Here is a 19,184-nt window from a genome sequence, read left to right as displayed (position 1 = left end):
GTCCCATTTATATCGTTCCAGCCATTACAATGAGCCCGTCCTCCTGTAGCTCCTCTCAGAAGCCGCCACTGGTGTGTATGTGCACATGTGTATGTGTGTTTGTGTGTGTGTGTGTGTGCAGTACAGTACTGTAGGGGAGCAGGTTGAGAGCTTCAAGTTCCTTGGTGTCCATATCACCAACAAACTATCATGGTCCAAACACACCAAGACAGTCGTGAAGAGGGCACGACAACGCCTATTCCCCCTCAGCAAACTGAAAAGATTTGGCATGGGTCCTCAGATCCTCAAAAAGTTCTACATCTGCACTATCGAAAGCAGCACTGGTTGCATCGCTACCTGGTATAGCAACTGCTCGGCCTCCGACCGCAAGGCACTACAGAGGGTAGTGCGTGCGGCCCAGTACATCACTGGGGCCAAGCTTCCTGCCATCCAGGACCTCTATAACAGGCAGTGTCAAATTGCCAAAGACTACAGTCACCCTAGTCATAGACTGTTCTCTCTGCTACAGCACGGAAAGCGGTACCGGAGTGCCAAGTCTAGGTCCAAAAGGGTCCTTAACAGCTTCTACCCCCAAACCATAAGACTCTTGAACAGCTAATCAAATGGCTACCCAGACTATTTGCATTGCGCCCACCCTCTTTTACGCTGCTGCTACTCTCTGTTTATTATCTATGCATACACACTTTAACTTTACCTACATGTACATATTACCTCAATTACCTTGACTAACCAAAGTCCCCACACATTGACTCTGTACCGGCACCCCCTGTATATAGCCTCCACATTGACTCTGTACCAGTACCCCCTGTATATAGCCTCCACATTGACTCTGTACCGATACCCCCTGTATATAGCCTCCACATTGACTCTGTACCGGTGCCCCCTGTATATAGCCTCCACATTGACTCTGTACCAGTACCCCCTGTATATAGCCTCCACATTGACTCTGTACCGATACCCCCTGTATATAGCCCCACATTGACTCTGTACCGGCACCCCCAGTATATAGCCTCCACATTGACTCTGTACCAGTACCCCCTGTATATAGCCTCCACATTGACTCTGTACCAGTATCCCCTGTATATAGCCTCGCTATTGTTATTTTGCTACTGCTCTTTAATTATTTGTTACTTTTATTTTATTTATTTTTTACTTACAGTGCCTTGCGAAAGTATTCGGCCCCCTTGAACTTTGCGACCTTTTGCCACATTTCAGGCTTCAAACATAAATATATAAAACTGTATTTTTTTGTGAAGAATCAACAACAAGTGGGACACAATCATGAAGTGGAACGACATTTATTGGATATTTCAAACTTTTTTAACAAATCAAAAACTGAAAAATTGGGCGTGCAAAATTATTCAGCCCCTTTACTTTCAGTGCAGCAAACTCTCTCCAGAAGTTCAGTGAGGATCTCTGAATGATCCAATGTTGACCTAAATGACTAATGATGATAAATACAATCCACCTGTGTGTAATCAAGTCTCCGTATAAATGCACCTGCACTGTGATTGTCTCAGAGGTCCGTTAAAAGCGCAGAGAGCATCATGAAGAACAAGGAACACACCAGGCAGGTCCGAGATACTGTTGTGAAGAAGTTTAAAGACGGATTTGGATACAAAAAGATTTCCCAAGCTTTAAACATCCCAAGGAGCACTGTGCAAGCGATAATATTGAAATGGAAGGAGTATCAGACCACTGCAAATCTACCAAGACCTGGCCGTCCCTCTAAACTTTCAGCTCATACAAGGAGAAGACTGATCAGAGATGCAGCCAAGAGGCCCATGATCACTCTGGATGAACTGCAGAGATCTACAGCTGAGGTGGGAGACTCTGTCCATAGGACAACAATCAGTCGTATATTGCACAAATCTGGCCTTTATGGAAGAGTGGCAAGAAGAAAGCCATTTCTTAAAGATATCCATAAAAAGTGTCGTTTAAAGTTTGCCACAAGCCACCTGGGAGACACACCAAACATGTGGAAGAAGGTGCTCTGGTCAGATGAAACCAAAATTGAACTTTTTGGCAACAATGCAAAACGTTATGTTTGGCGTAAAAGCAACACAGCTCATCACCCTGAACACACCATCCCCACTGTCAAACATGGTGGTGGCAGCATCATGGTTTGGGCCTGCTTTTCTTCAGCAGGGACAGGGAAGATGGTTAAAATTGATGGGAAGATGGATGGAGCCAAATGCAGGACCATTCTGGAAGAAAACCTGATGGAGTCTGCAAAAGACCTGAGACTGGGACAGAGATTTGTCTTCCAACAAGACAATGATCCAAAACATAAAGCAAAATCTACAATGGAATGGTTCAAAAATAAACATATCCAGGTGTTAGAATGGCCAAGTCAAAGTCCAGACCTGAATCCAGGTTTTGCACGCCCAATTTTTCAGTTTTTGATTTGTTAAAAAAGTTTGAAATATCCAATAAATGTCGTTCCACTTCATGATTGTGTCCCACTTGTTGTTGATTCTTCACAAAAAAAATACAGTTTTATATCTTTATGTTTGAAGCCTGAAATGTGGCAAAAGGTCGCAAAGTTCAAGGGGGCCGAATACTTTCGCAAGGCACTGTATCTATTTTTTACTTAACTCTTTTCTTAAAACTGCATTGTTGGTTAAGGGCTTGTAAGTAAGCATTTCACTGTAAGGTCTACACCTGTTGTATTTGGCGCATGTGACAAATAAAATAAACATTTTATTTGATGTGTCTATTTGGCCTGGCTCTTGTCAGTGGACTGGCGTGTCTCAGGTCTGGGATGGAGGTGGCCTCGAGCTGAAGGAATTCTGGCTAGATAAAACACTCACTCCACCAGGGTGTGGGCCCTGACGCCCTGAGGCCCACTGAAACTTTTCCAGACAATCTTTCAGAGGTGGGGGTAAGGACTGGTTACTATTGAAGAGCTTTTTCTCCTCAGCAGCTATACGTACTGTAGAACTACGAAGAGAAAGGGGTGACAATGAAGAGACATCTAAAGAGTGTGCTTCTCAAAATCCTCCACACTACATCCTCTCCCTTGTTGACCCCAAACATCACTCAACCCTATACACCCCACCCATGGCTTGTTGACACCAAACATCACTCAACCCTGTGCACCCCACCCATGGCTTGTTGACCCCAACATCACTCAACCCTGTGCACCCCACCCATGGCTTGTTGAACCCAACATCACTCAACCCTGTGCACCCCACCCATGGCTTGTTGAACCCAACATCACTCAACCCTGTACACCCCACCCATGGCTTGCTGGCCCCAACATCACTCAACCCTGTACACCCCACCCATGGCTTGTTGACCCCAACATCACTCAACCCTGTACACCCCACCCATGGCTTGTTGACCCCAAACATCACTCAACCCTGTGCACCCCACCCATGGCTTGTTGACCCCAAACATCACACAACCCTGTACAATCCAACCACGGCTTGTTGACCCCAAACATCACACAACCCTGTACACCCCACCCATGGCTTGTTGACCCCAAACATTACACAACTCTGTATAAAGCCAGCAGCATACCACCCTGCATACCACTGCTGGCTTGCTTCTGAAGCTAAGCAGTCCTGGTCAGTCCCTGGATGGGAGACCAGATTCTGCTGGAAGTGGTGTTGGAGGGCCAGTAGGAGGCACTCTTTCCTCTGGTCTAAAAAAAATATCCCAACCCCCCAGGGAATTGATTGGGGACACTGCCCCGTGTAGGGTGCTGTCTTTCAGATGGGACGTTAAACGGGTGTCCTGACTCTCTGAGGTCATTAAAGATCCCATGGCATTTATTGTAAGAGTAGGGGTGTTAACCCTGGTGTCCTGGCTAAATTCCCAATCTGGCCCTCAAACCATTCACCTAATATTTTACAGTTGGCTCATTCATCCATCTCCCCTGTAACTATTCCCCAGGTTCTTGCTGTAATGAGAATGTGTTCTCAGTCAACTTACCTGGTAAAATAATGGAATAAATAAATACAATCCAACCATGGCTTATGCACTCACAGGGCTCCTGGCAATACAGACCTCTTCATTCCATGAGAGAGGATGTCTAAAATTATCCATTGTTTGTACTCAAATAGTAATTCTAATGAGTATGCTGCTGTCTTCTTTCCCTGACACTAGTGTGTGTTTGTTAGCTCTCTACGCTAACAGAATCCATAATGAGCTCCCTAATGCATTTGTTTGTATCAGCGCAGAACATCAAGCACTCTTTCTCATCAATCACTACTTCAGTACTCAGCTCTTATTATGTAAAGGTACACAGAGAACTAATGCTGGTAATGAGATGCTAGATGTGTGAGCATCATACACATGCCCTATCTCTGTGTTGCAGCCAGCACCCTTCTTCTCTCAGCCCCCTTGTCTTCTCCCCTCTTCACTACACATTCCTGCACTACTCGGCCCTGTCACCAAAGGGTCATGGGAAGGCATGTGTGCTTGTTGGTTAATTTTAGCCCTCATTTCATCAAGCCCATTGAGACAAAACACAGAACAAGCACGTCAACCCCTCCACCAAACACCACCACCCTAAAGCAACTCTCTCTGTCTCTTTGATTCTCTAGCAGACTCCATAAACAACTGCAGTGACTTTTGACACACTAAGGCTACATTTACACAGCCTGCCCAATTCCGATATTTTTTTCCACTAATTGCTATTTTGACCAATCACATCAGACCTTTCACATCAGAGTTTTTTCAGAGCTGATCTGATTGGTCAAAATACCAATTAGTGAATGTTAAACATGTATTGCAAATGTTTATCAGCACAGCATTATGACAGCATTTTCTAAACTGCAGACGGGAGACTCTAGCGGCTCTGGACAGACGGGAGACTCTAGAGCACATATGTCAGAGTCAAGGCCCGCGGGCCACATCCGGCCCGCAAGAAGGTTTTTTACGGCCCCTGGGATGATCTTGATTTATTATTAGAACCGGCCCGCAGCAAGCCGGCAGCCCGCAGATCTTTTACACGCACCAATACTACATTTCCCACAATGCAAAGGTGACGCACCGAGCAGTAGGCTGCTTCATTTCAATATTTATTGGCACAGCAGTCGTCAGCATCACAGTAAAATTAACTTTCAGATACCCATCAAAAATGGCAAAACGGAAGGTGGATACTGAGAACCGGGGGTTTCAAACAAGGTGGGAGTCGGAGTATATGTTCACGAAGGTAGCTGGAAAACCTGTGTGTCTTCTGTGTGGAGAAAGTGTGGCGGTACTGAAAGAGTATAATCTGAGACGACATTATGAAACGAAACACGCGGACAAAAACAAGAATATGGACATGGAACAAAGGCTACAAAAGGCAGAGGAATTAAAACGAGGCCTCAAATCTCGACAGGCTCTGTTCAAAAAAGCCAAATCACAAGGCCAGGCTGCTGTCAAGGCCAGTTTTATTTTGGCAGAAGAGATCGCTAAATCAGCCCGGCCATTTACGGAGGGGGATTTCATCAAAAACTGCATGATTAAAGTTTGTGACGAAGTTTGCCCAGAAAAAAGGCAACTCTTTTTAAATGTGAGTCTGAGCAGAAACACCATTGCCGAGAGAGTAGACCAGTTGTCCATCAATCTAAAAGAGCAGCTTGTGAAAAAGGGAAAAGATTTTATTGCATATTCCTTGGCTGTGGATGAGAGCACCGACATTTCTGACATTGCCCAGTTGTCAATTTTCATCCGCAGAGTGGACTCCAACCTAAGCGTGACAGAGGAGTTTTTGGCTTTACGTCCTATGCATGGCACAACTACGGGGCATGATTTGTATGAAGAGGTGTCAAGATGTGTAAATGAGATGGAGCTGCCTTGGGAAAAACTCGTGGGTTTGACAACCGACGGAGCACCTGCGATGTGTGGACACAGGAGCGGACTGGTGGCGAAGATACGGGAAAAGATGCAAGAGGAAAACGCGACAGGTGAGCTGACAGCTTATCATTGTATCATACACCAGGAAGCGTTGTGCGGTAAAGCCTTGAAAATGGAGCATGTAATGAGCATCATCACGCGCACAGTTAACTTTATCAGAGCCAAAGGTTTGAATCACCGCCAGTTCAAGGCATTTCTGACGGAGTTAGAAACGGAGCATGGTGATTTGCCTTATCACACAGAGGTGCGATGGCTAAGCCAGGGAAAGGTGCTTCAAAGATGTTTCGAGCTTCGTGAGGAGATTTGTCTGTTCTTGGACAGCAAAGGGAAAGACACAACACAACTCCGAGACGAAATGTTTCTGTGTGAAATGGCTTTTCTGTGTGACATTACGAGTCATCTGAATGCAATAAACTTGCAGCTGCAGGGTCGGGATCGTGTCATCTCTGATATGTACAGTACAGTGAAGGCATTTAAAACCAAACTGACTCTGTGGGAGACGCAGATGCGGAAAGAAAATTTGAGCCACTTTCCCAGCTGCCAGACCATGAAAGAGAAGCTCTCTACCAGTGCGTTCCCGAGCACACAGTTGGCTGATAAAATAGGTATGCTTGCCGCTGACTTTCGACGCCGATTTGCTGACTTTGAAGCACAAAAAAGCAGGTTGGAACTGCTCGGTAACCCATTTGCTGTTGACGTGGAAAGCTCACCACCAAACCTCCAAATGGAGTTGATTGACCTCCAATGCAATGATGCACTGAGGGCAAAATATGCAGCAGTGGGTGCTGCGGAGTTCGCCCGTTTCCTCCCCGGCACAATGCCCCAGCTGCGCATCCAGGCTGCTCAAACGTTGTCTATGTTTGGCAGCACATACCTGTGTGAACAACTGTTTTCTTTGATGAACCTGAACAAAACATCACACAGAAGTCGACTTACTGCTGAACACCTCCACTCAATTCTGAGGATTTCTTCAGCTCAGAGCCTTACCCCGAACATTGATGAACTTGTGGAAAAGATGGGACACCACCAAGTATCACCCTCAACCTCAAACAAGTGAACATTACTGTGCAGTCACATATTTAGAGTTTTTACTCAGTTCAAGTTTAAAAGTTAAAATTTAATATTTGTTTTCACTGCATGTTACTTCTCCTTAAACAAAGTGTTGTTTTTGATTAATAGATTTTTGCACTTTATTTTTTTGTATTTCAATCCAATTATATTTTAAAAATATTTCAGTTGAGTGGATGATAGAAAATTGCTATTATTGTTTTTTCTTTGAAGTAAATTTAGCCCACTTTTGAAAAAATAGAAAATATAGTCTACTGATGGTGCCTTGAATACCGGTTTCTTTCATTTAATGTTCATGTTATGGGGATATTTATATAAAGGAAATTTGTCTTTTGTGTCTGTTGAAAATTAAAGATTACTGACAGAGCCATAAGAAAATATTGCTTTATTTATCTGATCATATTGTAATATATTTGTTAGGTTTTCAGTAGGTTCAATTAGGTTCACTAGACTATATGCGTCATTTAAAAAATTTTCAATGAACATTCGAACAGTCCGGCCCTCGTCTTGTAGCTGATTTTTTTATTTGGCCCTCCGTCCATTTGACTTTGACACCCCTGCTCTAGAGGGTCTGGACAGACGGGAGACTCTAGCGGCTCTGGACAGACGGGAGACTCTAGCGGCTCTGGACAGACGGGAGACTCTAGCGGCTCTGGACAGACGGGAGACTCTAGCAGCTCTGGACAGAGGAGCTCTGGCGCCTCTGGACTGAGGGGCGGAAGCTCTGGCAGCGCCGGACAGGCGGGAGACTCCGGCTGCGCTGGAGAGGAGGAAGGCTCTGGCAGCGCTGGACAGGCGAGGCGCACTGTAGGCCTTGAGCGTGGTGCCGGCACTGGTGGTACTGGGCCGAGGACACGCACCTCAGGGCGAGTGCGGAGAGCTGCCACCGGAGGGCTGGTGCGTGGAGGTGGTACTGGATAGGCCGGACCGTGCAGGTGCACTGGAGCTCTTGAGCACCGACCCTACCCAACCTTACCCGGTTGAATGCTCCCGGTCGCCCTGCCAGTGCTGCGAGGTGGAATAGCCGCACTGGGCTGTGCAGGCGAACCGGGGACACCATGCGTAAGGCTGGTGCCATGTACGCCGGTCCAAGGAGACGCACTGGAGACCAGATGCGTAGAGCCGGCTTCATGACACCTGGCTCGATGCCCACTCTAGCTCGGCCGATACAAGGAGCTGGTATGTACCGCACCGGGATATGCACCCGCACTGGGGACACCGTGCGCTCCACAGCATAACACAGTGCCTGCCCGGTCTCTCTCACCCTCCGGTAACTACAGGAAGTTGGCACAGGTCTCCTACCTGGCTTCGCCACACTTCCTGTGTGCCTCCCCCCCAATATATTTTTTGGGGCTGACTCTCAGGCTTCCTTGCCAGCCGTGTTCCCTCGTATCGCCGGCTCCTCTCTCCGGCTGCCTCAGCTCTCCTAACTGCCTCCACCTGTTCCCATGGGAGGCGATCCTTTCCCACCAGGATCTCCTCCCAAGTGTAGCAACCCTTGCCGTCCAACACATCATCCCATGTCCATTCCTCCTTGCGCTGCTCCTGCTACCGCTGCCTGTCACCACGCCACTTGGTCCTGTTGTGGTGGGTGATTCTGTCACGGTTTTCTTCCTGGGAAGGAGAGGCGGACCAAAATGCAGCGTGGTTGAAGTTCATGGTTCTTTAATAAGAAAACTCAAAACATGAACAAACTACAAAACAATAAACGTGAAAACCTTAACAGTCCTAACTGGTGCATAACACACAAAGACAGGAAACCATCACCCACAAAATACCCAAAGAATATGGCTGCCTAAATATGATTCCCAATCAGAGACAACGATAAACACCTGCCTCTGAATGAGAACCACTCTAGGCAACCATAGACTTTCCTAGACAACTAAACTGAACACAACCCCATTAATCTAATAAACCCCTAGACAAGACAAAACACAATAAATCACCCATGTCACACCCTGGCCTAACCAAAAAAATAAAGAAAACAAAGATAACTAAGGCCAGGGCGTGACAATGATATCACGGCAGACCAGTGTCAGGCCTGGATTCGCCATGCCTGAGGATTCTTCCCAAGATGTTTGGCTAATGAAATCATCCATTGTGATGTGGATGAGAACCTGTGGCCAAATCCACAAGACAGGGTTGATGGAAATATAGAAGTACAGTAATTAATCCTTTGTTTTGCTTTTTACAGTAAGCCAGCTGAGGAACACTGCAGTTGATGTTTTACTGTATTTTTAAATAAAAATTATAGCTAATTATTTTTTATTTGATTCAAAGAAACCTATGTTGTGATTTTATTGTATTTCATCATTAAATGTCAAGTTTTGTTCAACGATTCCACTGTGTCTGTAGTATTCTCTCTACTAGTCTTTTTACAGTGATGTATTCACGTGTAGTACCATAATGAAACATGAATCACATATTTTCTACTACAATATTTAATGATTGTACAAAGAACTACACAGTGAAACTATCGGTATCTTGTGTGTGGGTGATCTAAATTAATATTCCTATGGTATTTCATGACAAATTGTTTATTTGAACCAATGATTCTGCTATTGCACGGTTTCTTTAAAGATGTGAATCCACAATGCAATGTTTTGAACATTGGACAGCCTGTGTTACAAGTGATGACTTTTTTGAGTTTTGTGTCTAGAGTTGTGAAAAATGACCGCAAGTTTCTGAAATGTCAAGGCTGTGGGTAACTGGTGAAAGGAGTCAGGCGCAGGAGAGCTGAGATGCGTGGACAAGGTATTTAATTACAAGATAACACCAGTATAAACACAATACTCTGGTGCGGGAACAATACCGGTACCACAAAATAAACGGGCGTAATAACAAAACCCGGCAACAAAATACCAGCCGTCAGTAACAGCCAGAACAATAAAACAAACACACACACAAACATGTGGGAAACCAGAGGGTTAAATAATGAACATGTAATGGGGGAATATAAACCAGGTGTGTAGAAAACAAAGACAAAACAAATGGCTAGAAGGCCGGTGATGTCCTCTCGAACAAGGAGCGAGACCGTCTCCGGCGGAAGTCATGACATGAAATTGCTATTTTATTTAACTAGGCAAGTCAGTTAAGGACAACAAAGTCAAGGTATTGGAGTGGACATCACAAAGCCCTGACCTCAATCATATAGAACATTTGTGGGCAGAACTGAAAAAGCGTGTTGCGAGCAAGGAGGCCTACAAACCTGACTCAGTTACACCAGCTCTGTCAGGAGGAATGGGCCAAAATTCACCCAACTTATTGTGTGAAGCTTGGGAAGGCTACCCTAAATGTTTTACCCATGTTAAACAATTTAAAGGCAATGCTACCAAATACTAATTGAGTGTATGTCAACTTCTGACCCACTGGGAATGTGATGAAAGAAATAAAAGCTAAAATAAAGAATTCTCTCTACTATTATTCTGATATTTCACATTCTTAAAATAAAGTGGTGATCCTAACTGATCTAAGACAGGGCATTTTTACTAGGATTAAATGTGAAAAACTGGGTTTAAATGTATTTGGCTAAGGTGTATGTAAACTTCCGACTTCAACTGTACATATATGGAAAAGCATCTATTCTCATTAGAAACTGAGACAAGTGTTGTTGGGAACACACACCCCAGTTGGTCATCAGTGCCTGTCTCTTCTCTGGCACAGATCCCATGTGGGCACTTGAGCCCTCTCCTGTGTCCCCTCAATAATCTACACCCGCGCCTGCTGCCACACTGTCATCATAAAAAAAACTAGTGTCTGTGTGGGTGTGTGCATGTGTGGGTGTGTGTCTGTGGGTGTGTGCAAGTGTATGTCCAGGCCAGAGGAGGCTGGTGGGAGTAGCTATAGGAGGACAAGTTCATTGTAATGTCTGGAATGGAATAAATGGAGTCAAACCTGGTTTCCATATGTTTGATGTCTTTGATACCGCTCCATTCAATCCATTCCAGACATTACAATGAGCCTGTCCTCCTATAACTCCTCCCTCCATCCTCCACAGGTCCAGGCCCTTGCCATATTGGTAATTAGCATGTAATATAATGGTTAGGTTGGGGCCCTGCTATATACTGTCATCAAAACATACCCAGACTGTGTCTCTTGTTAAGTCGAGGTGTCCTCGCCGTTTCACATAATTTTCGGTGAATCTTCTCCAATCTTCTCAGCCGTCGCCAGTGTTATCAGTGACTGGCTCAAGGAGCAGAAGGTTGAAGGAGCTTTGAGACGTGAGACTGGAGAATTTGTACCAATGGTTTGACAGGATGACTTGAGGCATGCATAAGGCATTCTACTTGATGTGTTGATGACACCTTCCAGCCCATGTTAAGTTTTCTCACCTTTATCTGTATCTTTTCTTATCTGCCTCTTGTCACATGACATATCAATGGGCTGTTATTCACCAAGTTGGTTCAGTGGCTGTTTATGAGGAGGGGATGCTGATTCCCAGAATTGTGATCTTGTTTGTCTTTTTTTATTATTAAAGGCCCAGTGTAGTCAAACACGTGATTTCTCAGTGTTTTATATATATTTCCACCCTGTGACGTTGGAAATAAACTGTGAAATTGTGAAAATGATGACAATTCCCTTTTAGTGAAAGCGATGTTTGAAAAGACAGTCATAGCAAATTCTGTCTTGAGAAATTGTTCTTTGCTAAGAATCTACTTTTGTTTATTTTTGATCATTTTCATTTAAAACAATCACAGTAAGGTACTTAATTGTTACCCAGAAATGATTTGATATTGTGATAAAAACGGCTGCATTGGACCATTAACTGTGTGGACACTTATAGTATGAATTCCCCAAATGAAACATGTATGGATCATACACAAACACACTGGACTGATACCCTTCACCCTGTCAATTATGGAGAGGCCAAAGAGAGAGAGAGAGTGGGGGACTATTTTGAGCGTAGAGACTTGTGATGTGCAGCGAAGCAGTTGATGAGGGTGTCTCTGCTCACTGTCAAAAAATGGCAGGCGCGTCTGGTGGGATGATGACTCCCCCTGCCCCGCGCAGTGTTTGGTCACCCTGTCAAATGGGGAGGGCATCCGAGATTCGCCAAATAGTAGCTTCTTCTACTGAAACGTAGCGGTTAGGACTTCGATTTACCCCTTTTCTTTCACTTCTCTTTGATCTTGTTGACGGGGAGGGCGGTGTGGGTTTTTCTCCTCTTCATTAGATGATAACGACTGTCAAGGATAGACTAATTCTAGAGCCTGTTTATTATTTTGTTGGCAAAGTGAAACGTTTTATGACTTTTATGACTATGAAATACCGTTTTTACACTTTCCTGTGTACCGCACGCCAAAACCGGCTTCCAGTTCTCTCTCCTGTGGAGCGAGCGCCTTTTTTTTTTTTATCGCCCTAGCAACTGGTCCTCGCCGCTGCTGCCTTGTGACATTTCCTTGTCACTTTGCTCACCAGCCATCGCATATTGAATTGGACTTTTTGCACCCGCCTGTATGCGGGGCCATTTTTGCATAGGGTATTTCCCTACTTCGTCTATAATTTTATTTATTTAAAACTCTGGAGGTTCATGCGTCGGAGAAGTCTCACCTTTCTGCGTCAAAATGCCTGTGAGACGCGGTCATGTAGCCCTCCAGAACACTTATCTGGACACCATTATCCGGAAATTCGATGGACAAAGTAAGTGGACACACTTTACATTATGACTGAAAAAGTAATAACATAATGTGACCATGAGCAAGCTGTTATAACTGTATAATCCCAACAACAAACAATTAGACTGGTTAGATTAGAAATTAAAGTGAATGCCCTTGTGGCCCCCCCCCCCCCCAGTTTCTATTGATCCTAATATGAGTGCTACAAGGCTGTTTCTGTAATCAAGCAGATGATTCAGTTTAAGTCTGTCTGTCTGCCTGCCTGCCTGCCTGCCTGCCTGCCTCTGGCGATTAGCACTGAACTTCAATTACAGTAGAGCCCTATAACCTAGCTCACTAGTGCCTATAACCTAGCTCAGTAGTGGCCTATAACCTAGCTCAGTAGTGGCCTATAACCTAGCTCATTAGTGGCCTATAACCTAGCTCAGTAGTGGCCTATAACCTAGCTCAGTAGTTGCCTATAACCTAGCTCAGTAGTGGCCTATAACCTAGCTTAGTAGAGCCCATAACCTAGCTCAGTAGTGCCTATAACCTAGCTCAGTAGTGGCCTATAACCTAGCTCAGTAGAGGCCTATAACCTAGCTCAGTAGTGGCCTATAACCTAGCTCAGTAGTGGCCTATAACCTAGCTCAATAGTGGCCTATAACCTAGCTCAGTAGTGGCCTATAACCTAGCTCAGTAGTGGCCTATAACCTAGCTCAGTAGTGGCCTATAACCTAGCTCAGTAGTGGCCTATAACCTAGCTCAGTAGTGCTTATAACCTAGCTCAGTAGTGGCCTATAACCTAGCTCAGTAGAGGCCTATAACCTAGCTCAGTAGTGGCCTATAACCTAGCTCAGTAGTGGCCTATAACCTAGCTCAGTAGTGGCCTATAACCTAGCTCAGTAGTGCCTATAACCTAGCTCAGTAGTGGCCTATAACCTAGCTCAGTAGAGGCCTATAACCTAGCTCAGTAGTGGCCTATAACCTAGCTCAGTAGTGGCCTATAACCTAGCTCAGTAGTGGCCTATAACCTAGCTCAGTAGTGGCCTATAACCTAGCTCAGTAGTGGCCTATCTCTATGCTACTGTAAGTCTGACTGTGACTACTGTGCCTGTCACTGTCAGTGTTCTTCAGTCACAGTGTGAAGGCAGTCTGTTGACCACAGGGGTACGGCTCAAAATAACCTTCTCCACATTAAAGAGAGAAGATGCAATGTTCCGCTTTTCACCTCAATTTCATGTTAAACGATTTCAGCTTGTTTAATTTGCTGTGCTGGCAGGTGACATTTCGAAATTAATTGTGTTACTCTGGGATTTTCAAAGCTCTCTGCAGAGGGGTCCTCAGAGACAGACCGATAAGTCCCATCAAACTGATGTCTTCCTTATCTCTGTGTGCGTGTGTGCGTGCGTAAGCACCCTGCCGGGTGATGCGTGTGCCAAACCACTGCTGCTTAGCAACAATCTGAGTCTGGGTGTCTGTGTTCTGAGGCATTGATAATGACTTAGGATTGGGTGTACTTTCCACCAAACGACCTCACCTATTTACTCTACACAGAGGAGCAAGGAGGGGGAAGGGGTTCTGCGTTTTCTGGGTGAAGCTCCAAATCGCTCTCCTCATATTTGTTTAAATGGGGAAGAATGAGAGTTGTGTAACTCAGTTTCATGAGGGGATAAAAAGAGGAGCAGAGACAGAGTCAGAGGCACATATGTTTGAGCAGCTTTTCAACATAAACTGTACTGATTGAATATCACGCTGTACGACAATATCAGTGTAGCTGATGTGACTTCGAAGGCAATTGTCATTAGCGCTGGAGACAATAGCCACACTCATGAACCTAGGTAAGGACAGCTGAAACCTATTGCAGTATATTATAATCTTGATTGCGGACTGTCACTGCTGAGTCCAGCTGCTCCGTATTAGTCCCTCTGGGGCCATCTTGAATCATTGCACTGATATGATTTGTGCCGCAGAGGGACAGACTTGATTACTCCAGTTTCAACTTGATGTTAAGGTGAATGTGGTTAGTTGAATGCGATACTGAAATGAACACAGTCCAGACTTGGATCTGATTGAGAGACTTCTCCTTGAAATGATCATCACCTGATTATGATAACTGAATGTTTCTGAAATTGGATAAACTTTGATTGTCCGATTTTGCATATTGCATTTGATGTAATAAGCCTTCAATTATAATTGTACAGTCATTTCCCACATTCCCACCATATTCGTACATTTTCATATCTGCTCTGACTCTCGCCTTGGTTTCCTCCCAGATCGTAAGTTTCTGATAGCCAACGCTCAGATGAAGAACTGTGGCATTATCTACTGTAACGAGGGCTTCTGCCAGATGTTTGGCTTCTCGCGGGCAGAGATCATGCAGCAGTCCTGCACCTGCCAGTTCTTGGTGGGGCCTGGCACCATGAAGACTGCCTTGGCACAGCTGGCACAGGCCCTGCTAGGGTCAGAGGAGCGCAAGGTGGAGATCCTCTACTACAACAAAGAAGGTAAGGAGAAGGTGGAGGGTTAGACTGAGAGAAAGAGATGGAAAGAGCAAGAGAGTCAAAGTGACAACATTACTCCCCTTCTTTATAGTGGGGAGTGCTGTAAAGGTCACATACAGAATATTTTGGTCCCTCCAAGTGTCATGGCTGTCTCCCTCTCACTTTTATATAATGCTACTGTATGATGCAGTGTTACAGTATGTGGAACCAGCTGCTGCAGACTCAGTGAACTCTCTTCTACTAATTTATCTGTCTGGGGAGTGGACATGGTGGAGCTGTCTTGGCCTGCTTATCTCACCTGCAACATGTTTATTCATCCCCTATAACAACACAGGGCAAGACCCAGATGCAGACACAGGAGGCAGATGGTTCGAGTCTCTGATATTTATTAAACAACAAAGGGCAGGCAAGAGGGCAGGTCGAGGACAGGTAAAAGTTCAGAACCAGGTCAGAGTTCCAAACGGTACAGGGAGTCAGGCAGGCTCAAGGTCAGGGCAGGCTGAATGGTCAGGCAGGCGGGCTCAGTGTCAGGGCAGGCAAAAGGTCAAAACCAGGAGGACTAGAAAATAGGAGACAAGAAAAAGCAGGAGCACAGAAAAACACACTCGTTGACTTGACAAGACAAACTGGCACAAACAAACAGAGAACACAGGAATAAATACCCTGGGAATAATTGGGAAGATGGGTGACACCTGGAGGTGGGTGGAGACAATCACAAAGACAGGTGAAACAGATCAGGGCGTGACATCCCCACTCCCCATTCCCATCCTGTGCATAGCTGCACTAAGTAGTTTGGGGGTGGGGGTGCGGCAGGAGGATAGGGGAGGTGCAGATTATTTATTTTTTGCACGCTCTACGGAAGCCTATATAGGTCCGCTAATACAGGACAAGTAAAGGCCCAGTGCACTACTTTTGTGATTTTGTTTTATTAAAAAAAAAAAAATACTTGTATGCTCCTGTGTTTTGTCTCTTGTACATGTACACAGGGCCCGGGGTTGGAACCAAAATTATTTTCCAATTGTTTTGTTCTGAACAGACCATATATAATATTTTTCGTTACACTGTTCCGACCAGCAAACTACAGTTCTGAACCGGTTCAACCTCCCCAAAGTACCCGTTTATATCGTTACTTCCTGTTCCTTTTTAAACCTTTATTTATTTTCCATTTAACTCGACATTAAATTACTTTTCCAATCATGCAGTATGGATAGAGATGCTTTGTCACGACTTCCGCCGAAGTTGGGTCCTCTCCTTGTTCGGGTGGTGCTCGGCGGTCGGCGTCGCCGGTCTTCTAGCCATCATCGATCCACTTTTCATTTTCCATGTGTTTTGTCTTCTTTTTCCTCACACCTGGTTTCAATTCCCTCAATCACTTGTTGTGTATTTAACCCTCTGTTCCCCCCCATGTCTTTGTGTGGGATTGTTTATTGTAGTGCTTGTGCATGTGTTGATTGGTGCACGACGGGTTTTTTTTACCCAATATCTTGTTATTTTTTATGCCGTTGGTTTTGCGATTACACTGCTCCGGCTATTACCAAGTTCTGCTCTCCTGCGTCTGACTTCCCTGCCACCGGTTACGCACCCCTTACAAGCTTGCTATAGAGCTGGCACGCTATAGCTCAGTGAGTTGTTCACATGCGTTATGGAAAGACAAGTGTAGGGCGTGAGATGCAACTGAAATTTTGCGAGTGGGGAGACAGCGAGAGAGGGTGGAGGAGGAGGCCCACAGATTCATACCTACGGAGGAGCGGCTTCTAGGGTAGAATTTTGAATGTCTTTGAACTTCAGAGTTGGCTTAACGTTGGACCAGAGTAGCTGGCTAGCTAACAAGCTTTCGTGTGCAGAGCGGCACCTGAATTAAAAACACATCTTACCTTTTTATAGTTAATAAATCCAATGTGAACTATAGGATCCCTAACTAGCGTTGAAAAAGTTCATCCATCCTGCTGTAATAAAAAATCTCTCTCCCTATCTTGTGGATTATGTTTGTAATGTCCGCAGGCTACAGCTATACTTCTAAGGGCCAGATAGACTACACGCACACACTCTGGCAAAGATTTTCACCTGGCAGACTTTGGAAGAAGTTAATGATTGACAGAGGGAGAGCTTTGCATAGGCGCTTTGTTGCATTTTTTTATTTTAAATAATGGTTCTGTTCCAGAACAATATAGATCACTTTCGTTCCCTGGTCTGGTTCTGATTCTGTTCCTTAAAAATGTCATTATTTTCCAGTTTGTTTGCGACCCCTGCAAAGGACAGAGGGACAAGCAAACAGACCTGACTAGTGAGGCTGTAGACACAATGCCGTTACGTTGGTCATTTGGGCATGAGAAGTGCCGTGTCGGAGAGCTTGTTGTCATGGAAATATTGTCAGTGTGCTAGCTCAAATCCACTGAACATCTATTTATTTTGTATCCCAGTAATGCATACAGTCATGAACGCATGTGCCCACACAAGCACGAATGAATTGTAAATTAGTACAATTCATCATACACAATAAAAATGCATTATATTGTTGTACTTGATTGATCTTAATTGATCAATCACTGAATGCATGTGTTTGAGTGTGTGAGTGAGTGTAAAACAAGGACATTTCCTGGGAACATTACTCCGGGAACATTTTGCCGGTCCCCAAAATGAAAATGGCTGTTTTAGGCTTAGGGGTTAGGTTTAGGGGTTAGGGTTACAATTAGGATTAGGGGTTAAGAGTTGGAGTTAGGGTTAGGGTTTGGTTAAGGGTTAGGTTTAGGGGTTAGGGAAAATAGGATTTTGAATGGGAATCAATTAGGCTTGGGCAGTGGACCCCGTATACCAGGGTATTTGGAAATAGCCACAGGATGATTTTTCAATACCGTCAATACCTTTGAAACTGTTTCTATGAAGTCTTTCAATAAATTGTAATATTTGTGTCTGTTTTTTAGGTAAATACCTGCAGTCAACCTGTGCAATATGTTAGGAGAGCATTAGGAGATAAAGCAGATTGTGTTCTTCTTTTCACGCATGTGTCAAACTTTGTTCATTTGCACAATGTCTCTCATTCGCATACACTTGTAAATGTCCAAACTCACCCAAAATGTTATTCGTAAGCTTCTACCTACAGGACCAGTCAAAGGTTTGGACACACCTACTAATTCAAGGGTTTTTCTTTATTTTACTATTTTCTACATTGTAGAATAATAGTGAAGACGTCAAAAATATGACATAACACATATGGAGTCATGTAGTAACCAAAAATGTGTTAAACAAAACAAAATATATTTTATATTTGAGATGACAACTTTGCACACTTGGCATTCTCTCAACCAGCTTCATGAGGTAGTCACCTGGAATGCCTTTCAATTAACAGGTGTGCCTTGTTAAAAGTTAATTTGTGGAATTTCTTTACTTCTTAATGCGTTTGAGCCAATCAGTTGTGTTGTGACAAGGTAGGGGTGGTATACAGAATATAGCCCTATTTGGTAAAAGACCAAGTCCATATTATGGAAAGAACAGCTCAAATAAGCAAAGAGAAACAACAGTCTATCATTACTGTAAGACATGAAGGTCAGTCAATGAGGAAAATTTCAACGTTTCTTCAAGTGCAGTCGCAAAAACCATGAAGTGCTATGATGAAACTGGCTCTCGTAAGGACTTCCGCAGGACGAGCTAGAGTTACCTTTGCTGCAGAGGTCAATGTGGAACATTTCAAGAACTTGTTGTAGGGAGTTGTAGTTTCCGAACAAGCCAAAATTCTACATAGTTTAGAGCATAAAACATGGTAATTAACTACAATGACTATAATCCATTGCACATCTACTTGTTCTGTCTGTGTTTAATTTACGCCTACTACAGAAGAGACAGAAGAATGCACCTCAAAAGCAATAATCGCTCAGTACTATGATTGATATGCCACTCTATTCCCCTCTCTTCTGTAGTTCTCTTGCTGTCTTTCTTCCTCTCTCTCTTTCTCTAGCTCTCCCTCTCGCCCGCTCTCTCCCTCCCCTCTTCCTACAGTCTGTCTACGTTTTGATTGGTCTTATTCTCTATCTCCCTCTATATCTAATTTTCTGCATCCCCCCTCTATCTGTTTCTCCTATGCTAGGACATGTTGACAGCCCTCACCCTGGCTTCACTTGAACAGAAAGGAAGGTCTCATAAATGCCCTGGGAAAACATCCAGTCATGGA

At 44.4% G+C, this 19,184-nt stretch overlaps 1 protein-coding gene across 1 annotated transcript in view; it reads left to right on the top strand.

Annotated features, from left to right (window-relative positions):
• Positions 1-12,004: 12,004 nt before the first annotated feature.
• LOC139365020 (voltage-gated inwardly rectifying potassium channel KCNH6-like) overlaps positions 12,005-19,184 on the top strand; it is a 40,666-nt gene continuing 33,486 nt past the window's right edge. Inside the window, exons 1-2 of the mRNA XM_071102327.1 lie at positions 12,005-12,561; positions 14,792-15,022. Of these exons, the coding sequence (XP_070958428.1) occupies positions 12,486-12,561; positions 14,792-15,022 (307 nt within the window). The 5' untranslated portion in view covers positions 12,005-12,485. The remainder of the gene's footprint in view (positions 12,562-14,791; positions 15,023-19,184) is intronic.

Source organism: Oncorhynchus clarkii, chromosome 13 (genome assembly GCF_045791955.1).
Source record: "Oncorhynchus clarkii lewisi isolate Uvic-CL-2024 chromosome 13, UVic_Ocla_1.0, whole genome shotgun sequence".
NCBI classification, from domain to species: domain Eukaryota; kingdom Metazoa; phylum Chordata; class Actinopteri; order Salmoniformes; family Salmonidae; genus Oncorhynchus; species Oncorhynchus clarkii.
Note: the sequence above shows the minus strand (reverse complement) of the source record. Positions and strands in the feature narration are given on the sequence as shown.